The sequence below is a fragment of the Xenopus laevis genome, chromosome 6S (genome assembly GCF_017654675.1).
Source record: "Xenopus laevis strain J_2021 chromosome 6S, Xenopus_laevis_v10.1, whole genome shotgun sequence".
Lineage (NCBI taxonomy): Eukaryota > Metazoa > Chordata > Amphibia > Anura > Pipidae > Xenopus > Xenopus laevis.
Genome location: NC_054382.1, coordinates 26,115,856 through 26,137,585, shown reverse-complemented (window position 1 = coordinate 26,137,585; position 21,730 = coordinate 26,115,856). Strand labels below are relative to the sequence as shown.

Below are 21,730 nucleotides of genomic sequence, written 5' to 3'. Positions count from 1 at the left end.
CGCTAAGTGGAAGTCACAGGATATACCTTCCCTGACAGAAATAAAAAATAGAGTAAATAGCAATAAAGCTTTTGAGGCTGGCATAGCGGCATTAAACAACCAAATGGCTCGGTTTACGGAAACTTGGGCTGCTTGGGATCTGCTATCATAGGCCTCGACAGTCAACTGGCCTCTATACTGTTTCTTTTATCTTTTATTTTTTGGCAGTATGGTTGGATCTCTCTCCCCTTATCCACATATAGCGGGTTCTTACTTTTCAGTAATCGCTTCAATGTCACAGTCTTTTTTTTATTTTATTTCATTTTATTTTATTTTTTCTAATTTTTTTTTTTTTTTCTACTGTTGATTTTAATGCATGATTCATTTGATATGCTTCTTCATTTCTGTATCTGGATACTTCATAGAGCATTGTTCTGTTTACATAAATGAATGATTCGTGGATATGTCATGCTTTGTACTTTTGTGTGAAAAATAATAAAAATTTTAAGTAACAAAAAAAAAAGAATGGAGACGGACCAGCAGAAACTCATAGTAGAAATAGTGGAATCAATACACCGGATTTAAATTTAGAGCCTTTTTATTGCATTCATTTTCTGACAATAATACTTATTGGCAAGAGGCTTATTTACAGTAACAAATGGCATTTGATATCTGATATCAGGCATACAGTATGTAGAGCAGTCTGTTCACAGCACATGGCTGGAGGTCAAATGCTAAGCAACCCAAGAGGTGCCAGGCATGGAGTCATGCTACAATAAATAACATCACAATTACAAAATAAACTCATCTGAACATGGAACAAATGCATATCTAAGCACTGTGATAGATCTAAAATCCACCTGACACACACATATATATATATATTACACATATATTATATAACAAAACACCATCCCACCAAACCTGAAAGGAAAGACTGTACAAATATTACACAGTTCTGTGGGACAGAGATTCTGCACTTTTACTCACAGTTATACATGGTAAACGCTTCACTGTCTTCAGCAGGAATTAACATAGTCCAGTTGTGGCCCAGGAGGTTTTGCTGAACTGCAGCTCTCAGAAACCTTATCCCTGAGCTATTAAGTGCTCTTATTCTCATTAAGAACATGAGCCGCAGAGTCTTTTTAGACCCTGATGGGCCTGTGTCCAGTTATAATTAAAGAGACGTTGCTAAACATTATTACTTGGGAAATGTTTCAGTCATGGGCTCTATGGACCATGAGGCCTATGGTTATGTCATATAATAAACAGAAATTACTGCACCTACTTTGCACTAAAATGAAAATACACTTGTCAACATAAGGAATATATATAGAAGGATGCAGTATATTTCATTCATCATGGCTTCTGTTGCCTTTATGGCCTGTATGGATGTAACTAGAACTGCCCATCTTCTCACTCAGTTTCCAGCTCAGTTTCCATTGAAAGAGAAGTTATGTTTTGTGAACGACCAATAAAGATAAGAGCAACCTGAAGTTGCTTTTGTACTTGCTCTAATCCAGTAGCTGCAAACATTTTCGGAAACATGACTGAAGTAGGCATTACGTGGACGTGTCATTTCATTTTGGGGCGCCCCCATAGTCCAGTTTTGAGATTTGATTAAAATGTTGGTTTTCAATCACGTCTGCAGTTGCTGCAGCTCTTCCATTCTGCAATTATGCCAGTTATGCTTGTGTACTCCACCCAGTGGCAGAAATCTATTACTACATTTATACATAAGGGTCTGCGTGATAAATCCATAGCTCCTATTTAGAATAAAAATAAAATAATAATGAAGAAATTGGAGTAGAAGTAACCTGTGCCCCACTGCAAAGGGAATAGATGAACAAGGGTGCAGAAGCCATTAGTTCTATAAACTATGCAGAATAAACCCTCTATCTGAAACCTCTCTGCCATTGAGTAGTGATAGTGGATCTGCTGGGGATCATACGACTCTGTATTCCACAAGTTCATATTGCAGAGACACATGAATTTAACATAACAATATTTCCCTACAATATCTCACATGTATGTGCTCTACGGAAAAACCTCACCTTTGTCCCTACAGAAACCCCTGAAAACACAATGATTTGAATAATAAACAGAATGGCCAGAGGCTCCATATCACAGTGTGAGCGGGTGAGAAGGGATTGTTATCTTAGAACTAACACAAACACTGGCCGTACTATAAGCTGCAGATTGTTCTACAGTAAAGACATGTTTGTGCCAAATGTCATTAACAAGACAAAAATAGATTTATCCAGCCCATTATATTTCATATTAAAACAGCAAATACATTGGGGGGTGCAGAGTGAACTAGTGAAGCAAAAGCTTGTGAGAGTCACTGCCAGTAAGAGGCATTCATTGTAACATCACACATGGCTCCTGCTGGATTAGACAGTGTTCCTCTGTCCAGACATAGGGACTCACTAAGTATAATGTGTAGTGTGTACAAGGTGTTTTGTGTCAGAATACAATGGTAGCCATACTGGGACTCTGGGCTTCAAGCTGCTAGCAGGTTGCCACAATAGAGGCCTATTACTTTTTTTAAACAGACTCAGTCTCCGGCATCTGATCTTCATTTTGTGGTTAAACACAGTCACAAACACAACTCACTTGTTCTTCATAACCAAACATCAAAGTGTTCATAGCATACAGGGAATTATAAGAAACATTAATTTATATATGTTCTTCTGCTCAGGGACCCGGCACTATCTCTTTCCACCATCCACCCCAAAGTACAGCTGAGTCTACTGTATCTTTTACCAGTTCCTTGTGCCACAAACAATGAGGCACAGACTAATCCACTGGTGCTCACATAGTAAAATCCTAGTATGCCAAAGGGCTGACGTTGCCTACTCTATACCAGTGATCCTCAAAACAGTGGCTTTTGAGCAACATGTTGGATGTTTCTCCCATGAACCTCTAAGCAGGTGCTTATTTTTGAATTCCTGAATTGGAGACACATTTTGGTTGCATAAAAGTCAGGTGTACTGCCAAACAGAGTCTCCTGGGGCTACCAAATAGCCAATCACAGCCCTTATTTGGCACCCCCAGGGACTTTTTTCATGCGTGTGTTGCTGCCCAACTCTTTACATTTGAATTTGGCTCTTGGGTCGAAAAGGTTGTGGACTCCCGTTCTATAACTACCTACAATACAGCTCGCTCTGCAAGATAACATGTAACATTTCGTTCAAATTTTCCCTACAATTTTGGATCTATACCTGCAAGAAATACAAGCACATCCATTTCACAGTCTTAAAATAAAGCTGCAGCCCTTGTCAGGCTTTGAGATAAGGAGAAACCGATACCAAGCGTTTATCTGTGGACTGGGAAGTTGCTTACCCACGCAAGGTATCTGGAATGTCATTTAACCTGAGATATGTATGAAATTTGACGAATTGAATCATTTGTTTACAGAATATATACTGGAGCTGGCAGAAAATAAGGAAATAAAAGTGTGAAACAAATCAGTCCCATTTCTCGTTTAGCTTTCCAGCACTGTCAGACTGGCCTCTCTAGGGCCTTCTTTTAAACAGGTATCGAGAACACTTGAGAAAGGGGTAGGATATGCCAAAACGTGCACGGATCTCAATGAAGTGTGAAATTTATTAGCACATTTGCTCGATGGAGCCCCATTTGTTGCAAACATTTCATATTATCAAGGGCCGGCTCTAACAAGCAGATGTAGGTAATGCTTAATGACATATGGTGGAAATAAGAAAGGTGGTATGTGCTCCCAAGTAGGTGATAAAGCTGCTGGTATCATGTCATGTCTAATGCACAGTGATAAGCAAATTTGTACCGTTTTGCTATGTTGAATAATTTGCGAAACTTCAAAACAAAAAAGTCAGTGGGTGTTTTTACTCAGGACAAATTTTTACGCACACGCCAATTCTTCTCACTCCAAATGCATTAGGGTCAGAGCACACAGGCAGATTGTGGGAGATTAGTCGCCCGGCAACAAATCTCTTCTTCTTCGGGACGATTTATCTCCCCGAACTGCCTTCCCGCCGGCAAGATCCCTGGCGGGATGGCACTCGAAGTGCTTCATTTTCCGAACTCACCTGAAGTTTCCTCGTGAGGCAACTTCAGAAGACTTCAGAAAACGAATCCCACCAGCGATTTACATTTTAGCCGGCGGGAAGGCAGAAGAGGCAGTTCGGGGAGATTAGTCGCCCTGAAGAAGAAGAGATTTGTCACCGGGCGACTAATCTCCCTGAATCTGCCTGTGTGCCCTGACCCTTCAACAGGCGTTTTTCTTATGGCGACTTTTCTTGCCCTAATGCAATAAAGTCAATGGATGTTTTTTCTTATGCCGACTTTTTTTCTTCAAATGCATTAAAGTCAACGGGTGTTTTTTCTTATAGGCGTTTTTTTGCAGTGTAATTTCCATGGCGAATTCTTCGCCGCAGTTTTGGGGAAAAATTCGCACGTGCCAAAATTCGGAATTTCACCATGAATCCATGACTTTATATAGATTCGCTCATCGCTACTTATGCACATTAGCAGGACATAGCAAAATGGCTCACAGAGGTTATTAAATAAAATGAACATTTTGGCAAAGAAAATGGATATCACTTTATCAAGCTTCCCTGTTTCATTCCTGGCAGTTTTGTAAGAATCACATGCAGTGCCCGGGAGTCAATACACAATTCATCGTCTCTCAGTGTCGTGTTCTTCATATTCAGCTGATGTGTCCGTCACTGTTCCTTATTGCCCCCTTGTTCCCCAGCAGATGGCTGCTCTCTTATTATTTTCTGTTCCTTTTCTCGAACTCTTCCCCTTTGTTTCTGCATTTTTTCTTGGGCTTTCTGAAATTTCTCCATTGCCATTTTCATCTCTTTCAGTTTCTTTTTAATGATGACTTTATCTTGAGAATTCACACCTAGGGCCTGAAAGCCAAACCGTTTGATTAGTGCGGAGATTCGGACATAATAGCTTTAAAAAAATGTATTTAGAAATCATGCGACAAAAGAAGTGTCTCAATAGGATTGTTTTGGCAGCACTTAGAGGCACATTTATCAAAGGTCGAATTCTGAATTCATGTGAATTTTTTTTAATTCTAATAAATTCGAATTGGGGGGTTATTTGACAAAAAAAATTGAATATCTAAAACTCGAACGAAGGTTACCGGCCCGAAAACTCGAACCAAATTCGATTAAACTCGCATCGAGTTTTCTCTCCGAAAAAAATTCGAATGTTAGGAAGGCTAGTAACATCTTCAAATCGGTCACTGGACCTCTCCCATTGACTTCTGCATGAACTCAGCAGGTTTTAGGTGGCGAATAGCCAAATTCAAATTTTGAAAGGGGCAAGGTTTGATAAATCTCGAAATTCAAATTTGAATTGAAGTTCGAATCGAATTTGGATTATTCACAATTTGAATTGGAGAGTTTTGACCATAAAAAAAAAATCAAAAATTAAAATTTTCAATTGGACCTTTAATAAATCTGCCCCATAGTATAGCTACAAGGCCACAGTTGCACCAAATACCTTAGAACATCCATCAGCTGAGGAATTGGCAGCCTCAGTTCTTACAATGATACCAATTATACAAGAGACCCTATGCACCATTTTGTTCCCCTGCATACCAGCAATTACACATCCATTAAACAGATTGACAATATCATTAGCTGTGCAACAGATGTTCCCTGGACAGACTGCAACGCCTGTGCCCTAATGATAGATTTGCAGCACCTTCAATCTGAACAGAACTCTATGTCTGGATGCAATCAGACTGGTCTTTAGCTGAACTTGCGTGGTCAGGGCCGGCCTTAGGCCTTTTGGACCAATTGGGTCCAATAGGGCCCTGCTCCTCTGGGGGCCCTGCACCAGGGGGGAGCATGGACAAGAATTCCCCCCGAACACTGCCCAGCCCACCCCCAACTTCGTAGGTCCAGTCCACCCCCAATTCTGATAGGCCCAGCCCGCCCCCAACCTGAATCGCTTCAACCTGCCCCAAACCCGATTGGCCCAGTCCCCTCTCCTATTTCCTTCCTCCCTCTCTCTCTCTCTCTCTCTCTCTCTCTCTCTCTCTCTCATGCTACTATTTCCTCCCTCCTCTCTCTTTTTTCGTGTGCCCCTATTTCTTCCTTTTTCTCTCTCTCTCTTACCCTGTGTCCCCTTATTTCCCATCTCACTCTTGCCCTATATGTTCCTATTTTCTCCCTCTTTCTCTCTTACCATATGTGCCCCTATTTTCTCCATCTCTCTCCTGTCCCTGTGTGCCCCTATTTGCTCCCTCTTTCCTATTCCTTTGGGCCCTATTTGCTCCAAATCTTTTGTGCAGCATGTGCCCCTGTTTCCTCCCTCTTTCTCTTCCCTGTTAGCCCCTATTTTCTTTCTGTTTTGGTCCTGTATGCCCCTATTTCCCTATATACTTGGTGTATCAGGAGTCGGCAACACTTTGTCTGGGGTCCCAGAAAAATGGCCCTTTGCATGGTAGCCACTTGTAGGTGTAATCACTGGAAGCAGAGAAGGCAGAAAGATACACCAGCTTTGCATGCAGCCACACTTATAATAGAATTCTCTTTATTTTCACTACAATAAATCATTGCTTTGTTTATACTAGTTATATCCATTCTTTCCTATACTGTTCCCTGTTTTACACTGGCATAGATATAGGAAGCCGATCGCAGCAATGTGTTCATTTAAAGCATCTGCTAATTGTACTTACACAGACACATGCATCTGTCATACCTTAAGTTTCCAGCTATCCATCTGTAGAAGCTGCTCACCATTAACATTGTGGGCAGCAAATGCTGAAACATATTGGACCATGTGCAGACTCTTTAACCACTGGGTGACTTGCTGTGTGCTCCAGTCCAGGACTAAGCGGCTTTGCAGATGGCTGTGTTTGGGGGACTGACCATCATCAAGTATCTGCAAGAAAATAATGGGGGGGGGGTTCAGATTCAGCAGTGTAATATTACTTCTAAATCAAAACTATCTACATTAAGAGGCACATTTATCAAGGGTCAAATTTGAATTCATGTGAGTTTTTTTAAAAATGAACTCCCATAAATTCAAAATTAGACCAATCGAAATGTATTAATAAAATCCCATTTTCTCTGCTCGGATGAATTGAATCGACCTGAAAACTCGAATCGAATTTGATTCGAATTAGAAAAGCTCGATTCGAATTTAAAAAACTCGATTCAAGTTTTTTCTCCGAAAAAAACTTGAATGTCAGGAAGGCTACAAACATCACCAAATTGATCCCTGGACCTCTCCCACTGACTTATACAGTAATTAGGCAGGTTTTAGGTGGCGAATAGTCTAATTCGAGTTCTTAAAGGGCCAGAGTATCATACATTTGAAAATTCTAATTAAAACTTGAATTGAGTTTGCATAATTCACGATTCGAATTTGAGAGTTTTGACAAAAAAAAAGAAAAGAAAATTAGAATTTTCACTTCGACCCTTAATAAATCTGCCCTAACTGTTTTATAAATAAGAGACAAAATCTGTATTTTAGTAATAGGGAAAGAAGTAAGAAAAGAAACACAGATCTTACACAGAGGCAGGGTAAGCAGAAGAGATGTATGAAGGGAAACAATAAAGGGGGGAGATTGGAGGAACAACAGCAATAACCAGCAGCTGAAAATCGACTAAAGGTGGCCATACACGGGCCGATAAAAGGTGCCGACAGACCGAGTCGGCAAGTTATTGGCCCATGTATGGGGCCCCCCGACAGGCTTCCCCGATCGAGATCTGGCCCTAGGGCCCACAATCGGATCAGCCTGATATTGCCCACCTCAAGGTGGGCATATCGAGGAGAGATCCGCACATTTGGCGACATCGCCAAACGAGCGGATCTCTCCGTGTATGGCCACCTTAACACTTACAAGTCAATACTATCCCATGTTATCCTACAATTTGTATTTTTTTGGACCCCAGAAGGAATTCTCTTGGAGCCACACAGTGTGATACAGGGCTTGAGCACTGCACCTTATTTGTAAATCACTAGGGATGCACCAAATCGACTATTTTGGATTCAGAAGAATCTCCGAATCCTTTGGGAAAGATTCAGCCGAATACCGAACTGAACCCGAATCGTAATTTGCATATACAAATTAGAAAAAAGTGGAAAAAAAATTTACTACCTTGTTTTGTGATGAAAAGTCACGTGATTTACCTTCCTGCCCCTATTTTGAATATGCAAATTAGGATTCGGATTTGGTTCGGCCAGGCACAAAGATTCAGCTGAATCCTGCTGAATCCCGAACCAAATCCTGGATTTGGTGCATCCCTATAAATTACCTTTCTTGTTCTGTGCACATAGTGAATTCACCCCCACAAACTCACCTCATCATCTATCATATCCAGGCTCTAAAAGGCAAAGATGAAATATGTTAGATGAAAGAAACAATTGCTAACAATAATTTCAGTATTCGGAAGGCTCATAAAGAACAATATGTGCAGGATGATTTTTTTACCCACAATGCAAATTATCAGCAGCATCGCAACTTTCATACGGTTTAGCTTATTAGGAGCGATCCTCTTCCGGTTTCTTCTTTCTTCAAATTTCCCGGGGCAGACACATGCGCAGTAGAACGAAATAGCCGATTTTTTAGTTAAAGTTCGCTCTACTGTGCATGCACAACCGCGAGAATAAAGAGGAAGACGGAAGAGGATCGCTCGGTGGTGCTCGCTGGAATAACCCCGGGCCGGTGCAGTTTTCTGCTGATAGGAGAACCAGCCTGGGGTTTCAGGTAAGTAAATACAATCACTTGGGGGTGCCTAACATTTGGCACCCAAAGTGTGAAACGACTTTCCTTCTCCTTTAAATCATGCATTTGTTTCTTAGTTAATGGCGTCCTTGAGCACCAATGTGTGTGGCTGCATTGCTATGTTATTTATTGGTGCAAGTCAGCTGCATGTGTAGGTGCCGCACACAGAGGGAACTGTGAAAGTAACTGCTCCTTAAGGCAAGTAGTTATTTTCAAGCTCGCGTGCATCCATAAGCCCTTGTGCAATTCACCAAAGTAGGCAAAACCAGAAAACCGGCACAAGAAGCAAATTGCAAGGGCATGTCATATTACAAGAACCTTTGAGAATTAAATGTAAATGAAAGCATTTAATACAACGTCTCCTCCTCTCATGCCATCATTAGTAAGGACATTACAAAATTAAGTTCAACCAACTGGGTCACTTCTGACCATACTGGCCATCTATAAAACCTGCTAAAATGCTCCTGTGTTTGTATCCCCATCTGTTAAATAAAGACGGCCATTCCATTCTACTTAATTCTTTAGTCTAAAGCTGGCCATAGACGCAAAGATCCGATCGTACGAATCGTATTATTTTTGGACCATGTGTGGAGAGTCCCGACATTTCGGATTTTCTGTGGTTTGGTTGATTGGACAGGTTTAAAGATTTCTGTCGGCTGCCGATAATATCTCTGCATGTATTGCCGATCTGACGATTTTCAGTGGGAAAGTGTCACCAGCTTTTGTCGGACATAACTTTCGTACGATTGCTGTCAGGGGCAGAACATCGGCTGATCTGTTCTTTTACTACTTTATTTGATCGGAATGGTTAGTGGCGGGTCAGGAGATGGGGAAGTCTGATCGGTCGAGGATTCGAACAATCGGATCTTTGCGTTTATGGCCAGCTTATAAGTAAGTATTTTTTGGGCCCACTTACATACAAGGCAATATTAAATTGCACCGATATTTTATATTAAATAGGGGCCCAAAATATTGTTCCATTGATGCCATGTGTTGGTTCATTCTACAACTGCTCACCTAGAACATGTTACGGGTAGACACAAATATAATAGGTTGTGTCTTCCTCTTTAAAGACTAAAAATATGATTTTTAAATATGGAAGCCAGAATATTTGCAGTGATAAGGGCGATGGTTTGTAAACAATTTTTACAAGCTTTAGTAATCGGACAACAGAGAGAAATAAAAGACAGCACCCACCTCATCAGATGATAGGGCAAGAGAGTGGGAACGCTCCGCTTTCTTCATGTCTGCAACAAGGCCACTCAGCTCGGCTGAACTTGCGCTGCTTGGGCTGAACTCATCACTTAATGTTTGGTTCTACAGACACAATAGAATGTTTGTCTCAGCAGCAGAGAAACAGTCTAAGAAAGGATCAGCAAACATGCCACAGTATATTGCAAGTACTATTACTCATGACATAATATAACAAAATGTCACCAACTCTCTAATGTAAAATACAATCACAGGGGCTCATTTAGCAACACTGGGCAAATTTGCCCATGGGCAGTTACCTATAGCAACCAATCAGTGATTAGCTTTTTGAAGCCAGCTGCAAGTAGAACAATGAATGCAGTGAATTTGATTGGTTGCCATGGGTTACTGCCCATGGGCAAATTTGCCCAGTGTTGATAAATTACCTCCACATTCTTCTTTAGACAGAAGGTATTTAATGATTCTTCTACTCCATTAAATGGAAAGCACTTCAGCCGGAAGCAAATCAATACTACATGTTTTTTGAATGAGAACTTCATGGGACTGATGCGATGTTTAGAAACCCAAAAAAATGACAGACTGGCATCTATTTCAATACCTGTCAATATATTTGTCTTGTAACAAACAGTTGAACATGGCTGCGGTAACAACAAAAGGACCAGGTATCCCAAGTGGGAGCAATAAAAAGAATCACGCACGGTCCCCTAATAAATAAATTTATACACAAAAAATACAAAAGGTCCTCTGCACTCAACTTATAATCAATATTATTATATAATACTTATTCTTCTATCCATTTCAATTGGTAGAAGCCAATCATTTTATATGTTTCTCCCTCTCCCATTAACTTTTTAATCAAAGTACTCTGTTCTTCTGAACAATGTCTGGAGTGACCCATTTTACTCCTATTTTAGAGAGAAATACACTATAAACAACACGCACAACATTTGCTCCTTCCTTCCTTAAATAAGGGCTGTAAACGACTCCTGTTTTTTCACAGAATGAATGACCTCACTAATTGAACTCCACACTTCTATTATTTGGAAGAAGCTATTATTATTTTGAACACTGTTATTATTTGGAAGAAGCCTCAATTAATGATTCAATTACACTGAATTAGCAGCCTACATGTGTTTATGTATATATAAAAACCTCTAAAGCAACTACGGTGAAAGAATTTAGCAGGGATGCACCGAATCCACTGTGAAAGAAATTTGGCCGAATACTGAACCGAATCCAAATCCTAATTTTTACTTCCTTGTTTTCGTGTGTTCCCTCCCACCCCTAATTTGCATATTCAAATTAGGATCCGGATTAGTTTCAGCCGGACACAAGGATTCAGCCAAATTCCAAATCCTGCTGAAAAGCTGAATCCCGAACCGAATCCTGGATTCGGTGCATCCCTAGAATTTAATGGTTTGGCTGGGAGAATTCAAAGAGACAGACTTTCCCATACATTTATATCAACTGCACCATTTATCACCATTAAAGGACTAGCTGACCTTAATTAAATTTTACTCTAGGATTGTTAGACAACTTATCATTTTTTTTACTTTATATTTAAGAAGTGTGTTAGCCCTCTTGGTGGGATGTCTATGGCCCCAGACAGTGGAGATCCTGGCCCCTCCGCCGCCTAAGGCAGCAGCAGTTGCTGCAGCCCCCCCTCCCCGTGCGCTTACCTTTTTGCGCCTGAGGGGGTCCAGGGGGGGTCCATGAGGGCGGCAGAGAGGACCAGTGTGCTAGCACAGAGAGCCTAACTGTGCTCTCTGCGCTAGAAGAGCCGAATTTCTGGTTTGAAAACCAGAAATTTGGCATTTAAAGTACCAGGAGCGGCATTTTTGCCGCCCCTGGTACCTAGTGGGGCACTGCCGCCTGAGGCAACAACCTCAAGTCACCTCATTTGGCGAAGCGCCCCTGCCCCCAGACTTACAGGAGTACAGACATGTTCCCAGCTAAAAACTTAGGCGCTCTACATGCAAGCATGACTACATGCACTTGCATTTATACTGAATTACTTATGAGACAGGGGCCCAGGGAAGTGCATTGTAAGTAGCACTTCCATTATATTTAAATATATTTTGATTTAGCCTTGAGTGCTTCCACTATTTCCCTCTAATATAGTATATTGGCCTGAAGCTGTGGCCTAGCTTCATGTGGTTTTTCAATAGCACCCCATACCCACCCCTTAAAACTAATGGTGGTCCTACGCTTTTAAATGTGGGCGTTGGTTTGGGCAATCACTCTCTCTTAAAAGCCTTTACTGGCGGGGGAGGATTCAGCCTTCAAATTGAAACCAATGCTCAACATACACTGAACACAGGTAATGCTATTATGCAGAGAAACATTTCTTTTTAATAAGTAAGTTAGGGACCGCCATATGGGGTTTACCTTGACGTGGTATGGTGGCTTTTCAATTTTATGATCATAACTTTGGTAACTAAAAACCCCTGTTTTGTAAACATGCACTTGCATTTATACTGAATTACTTATGAGACAGGGGCCCAGGGAAGTGCATTGTAAGTAGCACTTCCATTATATTTAAATATATTTTGATTTAGCCTTGAGTGCTTCCACTATTTCCCTCTAATATAGCATGACTACACATACTGTATATACAGGTATCGGACCTGTTATCCAGAATGCTCGCACCTGGGGTTACCCGGATAAGGGACCTTTACATAATTTGGACCTTCATACCTAAAGTCTAATAAACAATCATTTAAACATTAAATAAACCCAATAGGCTGGTTTTGCTTCCAATAAGGATTAATTATTTCTTAGTTTGGATCAAGTACAAGGTACTGTTTTATTTTTACAGAGAAAAAGGAAATGAATTTTAAAACTTTGAATTGTTTGGATAAAATGGAGTCTAAGGGAGAAGGCCTTCCCGTAATTCAGAGCTTTCTGGATAACAGGTTTCCGGACATCGGATCCCATACCTGTGTACTTGAGTTATATTAAATATTGTATATTAAATACTGTACCAAGTGAAATGAAAAGCAGTTTGCCGGTGGCCACACAATGAAATGCTGTTAGAGAAAAGCACAGAGATGGAATGAGTTAGAGGAGGAATATAGTTTCTAGCAGTGAAAGACATGAGGAGGTTAGTACTTCCATGCAGCTGGGAAATGCCATGCACACTGTAGAACAACTTGTCAATAGTAATCATCACTTGTATCTACTGAACTGAAAAGGCTGCATGTAAGAATGATTGGGAATTTATACCCAATCGTAGCTACATAATTGAGATAAGATGATTCTGCCTAGGGAGCAGACTGTATGGGGCAGATTTACTTAAGGGCGAAGTCACTAGCGAAAATTCACCAGAAATCCCATCCGCAGGGACATCGCCAATTTACTAACAGGCATAGAGGACAATTCGCTAGCGAAAGAGACCAGCAATAGCGAAGTTTCGCACCCTATTGCCAGGCGAATTTTCACTCAGGTGAACAATCATTACTCTGCAAATTCACTAAAGTGCGAATTTTACAGAACGTTACCTCTTTCGCCAGAGTTTCATTCGCCAGCTTAGACCTGGGGAGTGGGGAACTGATAAGATGAAGCTACGTCCTCCTCAGTCTTATGTCAGTGACATCATATCCTGTATGCCGAAAAGTCATAAAAGTTCTAAAAAAATCACTGGCGTTTTCTCATATTTTAAAGTCTGATTTCCTTCAAAAGTTCTAACAATTAAAGATTTTTTTCCCAACCATTTGAGAGGCATGCCACATTTGTTTTAGGTTGGGCTCATGTGTAGGACATTAGAGAATCTCTTTTGTCTTTATTTTGCTTCCTTGGACATGTGTAAGAATAAGTGGCCACTTCAAGCATTTGCACCAACATCTCTAATAAAGACGTCTATAAGACTTATATGTACCCCCCTATTCAAACTGACCTAAACTTAAGTTTACCAACGAAGTTTCGCTAGGCAGAATTTAACGTTAGCGTAAGCTCGCACTAGCAAATTAACGCTAGTGGAACTTTGCCAGCGTTTAGTTACAGAGACGCAACTTTGTATTTTTGCGAATTAGTGTAGTGGTAACGAAGTGGTGCGAAGTGTAGCGGAACCTTCGCTGGTGAAAATTCTCCCTTTAGTGAAATTCAAATGTATTTTAATTATAACATGAGTAGGAGCAGACATAAAGGTTTCTCTGGCAATTCAAATCCTTTCATATGGAAGTTGTTTTACTTAGCAAGAAAACCGTGCCTCCTTAAAGGGCAAGGAAACTAAAACTAAAGAAGTAGGTTAGAAATGTTATACATTATGTTTTGTGTTTCTGTACCAGCCCAAGGCAACCCCAGCCCTTTAGCAGTAAAGATCTGTGTCTCCAAAGATGCCCCAGTAGCTCCCCATCTTCTTTTCTGCTGATTCACTGCACATACTCTGTGCTGCTGTCACTTACTGAGCTTAGAGACCCACTCACAATATACAGTACATATAGAATAGTAATGTCATAATATAAGGCTGATTAGTAATTAATACAGATAATTACTACATGGCAGCACAGAAACCAGTGCAATTAGCATCAGAATTTAATAATCAGCCTTGTAGCATCATCTTATATTACAGACCAACCTCATTTTCTGCTTGATAATTCGTGATGACCCCTAAGCTTAGCTTCTCAACAGCTGCTCAGAGCCCACTGAGCATGTGAGTGTCACAGACACTTTCCAAGATGGTGACCCCCTGTGACAAGTTTGAAGTCCTGGGTCATTGCTGCTATTGACAAGCTGAAACATTAGGCTGGTGCAATAAGTGCAGTATATAAAACATGGCATTTTTAGCCTCATTCATATTTAGGGTTTAGTTCTCCTTTAACAGGTCAGTCTGAAGCCCCAGTTAGATGGTAACTAATGCACATAGTTTACAATAGACCTGTTTAAAGTATTCTGCAAAGCAGAACTGTTTCTGAGAGGCCACTCATGCACCCAGGTGAGTGATAAACCACATTTTAAATAGAGCTGGAACATAGAGTCTTGGGCTAAAAGAATATGTGCTACAAATGTTACTATCTAGCCTTCAAAAATTTGGTATGGGAATGCAAAAAGTTCCTGGGGTGCAAATTATGGGCTGTTATTGATTATTGTTAGGCCCTATGAGGACTGGCAGCCTATAGGAGGCTCTGTTTGGCCATACATCTAGTTTTTATACAATCAAAACTTCCCCCAAACCAGTAGTTAAAAAATAAGAAGCTGCTTTGGGGCCACTGGGAGCAACATCCAAGGTCTTGGTGAGCAACATGTTGCTTATGAGCCACTGGTGGGGGATCACTGCTCTAAACTATGTGCTTATACACACACACACACACAAGATATGCCACCAATGCAAGCCACAAATTGTGAGAAATTGATATACATATATAAAAGTGCTCACATATTATTAGTTCTGCACTTGTGACCTACAAGAAATTAGTTGAAACGTAAAGTACAGACAGATTGAGGTTAGAAATAATTGTAGCCATACAGTGGATGGTGGATAAGGTTAATTCTTGTACTAAAAAATCCTAAGAGGATGGTCTGGCCAGTAAAATACCAGGCAAGCCTAACAAATCTATTTATATTTCTTTAGCATCAACACCCAACATAAGATAAAAATTTGTTTTATTTTTTTTTATAATTTTATGTGTTTCTTGCTGCTTGAAAAAATGTGTGCATTTAAGGGATTATCTAACCTGTCTTTCTGTTCTCTAATTGAAGGGGGATGGGCATGGAGTGGTACAATTAGTCATTTTAGCAGTTTTCAACCTATCCACCCAATCAGTTATTTGTCAACAACACCTTTAAATAGGTAATGGTGCACTGAAGAATAAACCTGTACCTGGGCATATTTCATACCACTACTGATCATGTATAGAGTGTCCTTTCTATGATTGTGCACATGGCGAAGAATGGGCTTTTGGGGAATAACATGGATTTTACAATTATAGAAAACCTGAAATCCCGGGTGCACCTGGTATACACCCCCAGATTCTTAGGCATTAAGGTAAATGGGCACTAAACTAATAGCTTTAACTTATTGCATTGGTACAAATCTGCACTTGTGTTAGTGAATGTCTTCTCCCCACTAGAGTAATTGAGCCCATGTTGAGCCCATATGCAGCACCGATCCGCGCCTTTATGCCGCCTGAGGCGGCCTTCCATTGCCGCCCCGACCCCTCCTCACGGCACTCTCATTTTCTGCGCAGGAGGGGGTCGGGGCGCTGCACGACGCTAGTGCAGAGAGCGCAATTGCGCTCTCTGCACTAGAAGAGCCGAATTTCCGGGTTGAAAACTGGAAATTCGGCTCTTAGTTACCAGGAGCGGCATTTTTGCTCCTGCCTGAGGCGAGTGGATCAACTCGCCTCATTGGTGGAACGCCCCTACCAATATGAAGCAAAATGTAAGAATTATATATGGAATAGTAATGTGTGGGTCAGGCTTTCCTGACCCGCACCCAACCAACCTCCCACCACCCGCACCTGCTCGAGCCCGATTTCCGGGTCTCTTTTATAAACCCATGCAGACCCGCCCCGCCAATGACGTCATAAAACGGGCGGGGCAAGATGCACATCTATAAAAATTGAACCCGAAAGTCAGAAGCTGCCTTTTGGAAGGACGCAGGCGGGGAGAGCAGTAAGAAGAGCTCAACCCACACTCGCCCGCGACCCGGAAAGGAGCGTGCGAGGTCGGTCCCGCGGGTATCAGGTCGGCCAGCACATCAGTAATATGGAATATACTGACCTTTCTCTCAATGCTGTCTTCTCCATCAGTAGAGCTGACACTGTCACACAGTCGTGTTCTCGACGGCTTCTGCCGTTTACTGTTTACAGTGAGATGAGCACGTGTTTTCAGTGCTTTGGAATCCAGTCTTTCTGTTTCTGGAATGGCGTCATTGAAATCTAAAAGGGAAATTGCCAACAGACATGAATTTTCATTATGAAAGAACTGGGTCAAGAAATACAAATATACTCATTTACTGAACAATCAAAAAGAATTTCTATAACAAATTCGGTGTAGGGTTTGTTAGTTGGTAAAATGAGAGAACTGGTCAAAGGATTGAATATTTGTGCAGGGAACTATAAAAAATAATTGCTTTGAATGCAACTTAAAGGAAAGGGCACGGCTAGGAAATGTCAGAGATGTGCAGACAAATGAATTAAGGCATGGGTGATTTCATTTCCAAAGAAAAGCTATTGAAGGAAAATAAGTTTTCCATCAAAACATGAAGGCTGTTTAATTCTATACTGTGACATATACTAAGACGTCTCAGACGTCTCTTCACAAGCTGTAACAATGCCGCATGCCTAACCCAACCATGCTTCCACTTGCCCCCTTCCCAACAGAGCAACCGTGGGGCATGCCCACCTCTCAGGGAGAATCAGCTTGAAGGTCAGTTATGGTAAGAACTGGGCAGAATGGCTATTTGCTCTCCTAGATACACCTGAAAGTCCATCTTGTTAGCCTGAGATTGAGGATGAATATGTATTTGATGCACTAGATATTTGTAAAACAATGGTTTTATGATTGATACACCAATAATTTCCAATATCTGTACTCAGTTTATGAGCTAAGGGGAACTCTGAAGGGCAGAACCTTCAAGGAGGGCTCTGGCCAAAGGCTGAACCTTTAACTGCCACCTAAGTTGAAAAAGTTTGACAACCAAAGCCATTGACTATAATGCAGGACGTGACCTGCCCTCATCACACCTAATTTGTTGACTGAGAACACTCCTTCTTGAAGGAAGCTGGAGGAGACATGGTCGGGCAGTGCCAACAAGTGTATTAGCCAATGAAATGGATTAACAAGGGATATTTCTAGTGATGGGCGAATTTGCGCCGTTTCGCCGAAAAATTCGCGAATTTCGCGCAAAATTCGCGAAACCGTCCGTTTTTTCCAAAATTTTTTTTTGGACGCCGGCGAATTTTTGCCGCGAATTTTCGCGGGCGTTTCGCGAATTTATTCGCTGGCGGCGAAACAAGCAAATTCGCCGCGAATTCGCGCCTGGCGAATAAATTCGCCCATCACTAGATATTTCCCCATATTTATCAATACATTTTTCCAAAAAATTAAAGTGTGGGAAAAAACACGTGAAAATTGTACGAAAATAAGAATCATATGAATTTTTCAGATTTTCCGGCCGAAAACTTGGATCAGGATATCTTCAGGACTTTTCCCATTGACTTATATATAACCTTGGCAAGTCTGAGATGCCGGATTTTTGGAATCAGACTTTTTTCATCCTCATGGTATAATAAATCACAAAAATTTGTTTTTTTTTTTCACTAAAAATCCAAATTTTATAGTAAAAAAAACTAACATTTTTGGCATTTGGAATTTAATAAATAACCCCCACGCAGTATCATTCATCAACACTGAAAGAGCAACTTTATGCAACACCGGTTTGTTTTCTATAATCTAAAAGAGAAATACAAGTATGGGATCCGTTACCCGGGAAACCCGTTATCCATAAAGCTCCAAAGTTCAGTAAGGCCATCTACCATACACTTCATTTTATCCAAATAATCCAAAATTTTAAAAATGATTCCTTTTTTTCTGTAACAATAAAACAGTACATTGTACTTTATCATCATCATCATCATTTATTTATATATGTACTTTATGGTAACTAAGATATAATGTGGGAAATGTAATAAAAGTTGCAAGGAGAAAAACAATTTGCACCAATAAGAACTAAAATTCATATCTCGCAATGTAAAATTCTTCCTTAAACTGTTATTACATTGCGAATTCTAATTGCGCACTTTTAGGAAGTGCTTGAAGGTGTCGTAATCTTTTGGAGCAAAGATAACTTTTTCACTAAGACGTTTTACCACATTTACTGCGCATTGGCGCAAACTACAGTATAAAATTCGCAAACGGTCTTCCACTGTCGGAAGTGGTCGCTAAACAGTTTCCGGGTTTGCAAAAGCTGTATTAAATTTGTGCAAAGCAAAATTTGTTTTCGCAAAGGCATAACGTTTCGCATTGCGAATAGTTTTTCTGTTACCGACTTTTATTACATTCCCCCAATAGAATCCTAACTGGAGGCAGAACAATCCTATTGGGTTTAATTCATGTTTAAATGATTTTTAGTAGACAATGTATGATGATCCAAATTAGAGAAAGATCCCTTATCCAGAAAACCGCAGGACCCAAATATTCTGGCTAACAGGTTCCATACCCATACATATATAAATCTAACTATCAGAGCTGTAACTAGAGGGGGACGGGCCCTGGCGCGGGTCGCGCAGCCGGGCCCCGCCCCCTCCTTACGGCCAGAAACGGCCGCATTAGAACAGTGGCGCGAGCTGCCGGGGGGCCCTGAGGGGGTGCGAGCCCTGGCCCAATCGCACCCCCTGCTCCCCCGCTAGTTACGCCACTGCTAACTATATCACGTAAAGGTGACTTTATAAATGCCATGTTAACTTACCAAATACATCACCGGGATCTTCCCACTTCGCTGCTCCTTCTGAAAATGGGTACAAAATGAGTAGTTACAGGGATTAGTAGACATTGCAGGTTAACAACACATTAATTCTGTCAACTATTACATAGAAAAAATAAAAAGTGTGTGAAGTAGACTGATAATACATTCTGATTATTATGTTAGCTTTGTGACAACACATTCAGATACTTTTATTTTCTTAATCGAAGTTGTTATAATTTCCTGTTCCTTTTCAAATGTAAATGTTTTATACTGTTCCGTTTAGAACATTGGAAAGAATACTGTATGTATTCAAGGATAATCTATGGGCTATGGAAAATTGCACTTTAAATTATGCTACAAGTCCTCCATCTTTAAATAGATCATGGAACGTAAAAGTGAGATCATACAAGTAGGGTTATATCATACAAGTGAGTGGTAGTTTTGGACAAATTATATCTAATATGATCATATAAAGCTATATATAAAATGCTCTATATAAATAATAATCATAAAAAAGATGTCGTTATACAGCGGCATGTCTGCACAGGGTTCAGTGGTGGAGCATCTTGTAGTCCTCAAGACATAGCTGACTTTGGCCTACATCCTATTCTATGAGAAAAACATATTTCCTCCTAATTTACTCTTGGGGGCAGATTTATCAAGGGTCGAATGTGCAAAAAACTTCGAAAATCAACCATCGAATAGGCTAGTTCGACATTCGAAGTCAAATTCGTAGGATATTTAACATTGTACTACGATCGTACTTCGATTCGAATGATTCGAACGTTTTAATCGTACGATCGTACGATTTCACTTCGACTTCTAAAAACTTAGCCAAATGTTGGCTATATGTTCTAGGAGGTCCCCACAGGCTAACATAGCAATTCGGCAGGTTTAAGGTGGCGACGTGTCGAAGTCGAAGTTTTTTAAAAACACAGTACTTCGATTATTGAATGGTTGAAGCATTTTCACTTTTCACTTCGAATCAAAGTCGAATTTGGCTTATTCGATGGTCGAAGTACCCAAAAATTACTTCGAAATTCGAAGTTTTTCAAATCGAATATTCACTTCGAATTCACTTCGACCCTTAGTAAATGTGCCCCATAGACTTTGTTAAGGTTTCCACTTGATAAACCATAGGATAGGTTTTTCTCATTGAACTAAATCCATTTTGTGTGTGAGAGGATGAGAAGAACCACAGCTGTAGGGTTACAGGTTGGATTTATTTTCCCTATACAGATAGCTGGGAGTATAATATTCATGGATAATGTCACAATTCTAACATAACATCGTTATGATTATCAATCTCCTCGCTATGCATTTATCCCTAAAATGTAAGATTGGCCAACTGACACATCCAATCCTGATTGGAGAAGCTACCTGAGGAGCTTTCCATTATGCCTCCAAACAAAGGGGAGGTACGCATGATCATTATTCTAAAGCAACCTTTTAATCCTGAGCCAAATATATATCCTCAGCGGTGACAAGGCCTCACTCACACTACTACACTGACTTGCATGAAATCCTGGTTTCAGGTCTGAACTTGAAGCTCAAAGAGCATTACTGACTCTCACCAGTCTGTGGCATTTCAGTTCAGTTTTGAAACGTGGATGGTATTCATACAAAGGTCTACAGTGTGAATGAAACCTTAAAGGATAAGTAAACCTTAAAAATAAGTGAATATAAAATTGATGAGGGGGCTATTCTAAGCCCTTCTGCAATGTACATTCATTATTTATTTTCTTTTAACTCCAAGATATTAAAGGATACCTGTGCTCTTAATCTGAATGAATTTTATTACAACAGCGCCACCTGCTGGTCATTTTCCCACCAATCTGACCACCAAGAAGTCAAGGAAGTTGTCAGGAGAAAGAAAGAGGCTGCTCTGATGTTCTTCTGCTTAGGGAAGATGCGAGAAAAGTTATCTTAGGTTTATAATTTTTTTCCTAAGCAGAGCAGCCACTTTCTTTCTGATAATTATGTTAGCTTTGTGACAATACATTGACATACTTTTATTTTCTCAATCGAAAGTTGTGTAATAAAATGCACTAAGTTTGCCCAGGAGCAGTAACCATTAGCAACCAATAAGATGTTTGCTTTTAAACATGTGACCAGGAAATTCTACCTGCTGATTGGTTGCTATAGGTTACTGCCCCAGGGCAAACTTAGTGCCTTTAATTACATTACCCCATATAACTTTTCAGTTTAGAACATTGGAAAGAATATTTATCCAAGTATAATTTAAGGCCTACGGAACATGGCACTTATGCTACAGGTCCTCCATCTTTAAATAGATCATGGAACGTAAAAGTGAGATCATACAAGTAGGGTTATATCATACAAGTGAGTGGTAGTTTTGGACAAATTATATCTAATATGATCATATAAAGCTATATATA

At 40.4% G+C, this 21,730-nt stretch overlaps 1 protein-coding gene across 2 annotated transcripts in view; it reads right to left on the bottom strand.

The window, feature by feature from the left end:
* Positions 1–4,273: 4,273 nt before the first annotated feature.
* ppp1r9a.S (1 S homeolog) overlaps positions 4,274–21,730 on the bottom strand; it is a 142,930-nt gene continuing 125,473 nt past the window's right edge. The window contains exons 12-18 of one of the 2 annotated variants that reach the window (XM_018269190.2): positions 19,335–19,373; positions 16,646–16,803; positions 12,910–12,954; positions 9,911–10,030; positions 8,289–8,312; positions 6,682–6,864; positions 4,274–4,874 (exon numbers count right to left, since the gene is read on the bottom strand). In XM_018269190.2, the coding sequence (XP_018124679.1) occupies positions 4,683–4,874; positions 6,682–6,864; positions 8,289–8,312; positions 9,911–10,030; positions 12,910–12,954; positions 16,646–16,803; positions 19,335–19,373 (761 nt within the window). In that variant the 3' untranslated portion in view covers positions 4,274–4,682. The remainder of the gene's footprint in view (positions 4,875–6,681; positions 6,865–8,288; positions 8,313–9,910; positions 10,031–12,909; positions 12,955–16,645; positions 16,804–19,334; positions 19,374–21,730) is intronic. The other variant, XM_018269191.2, reaches the window with a different exon arrangement.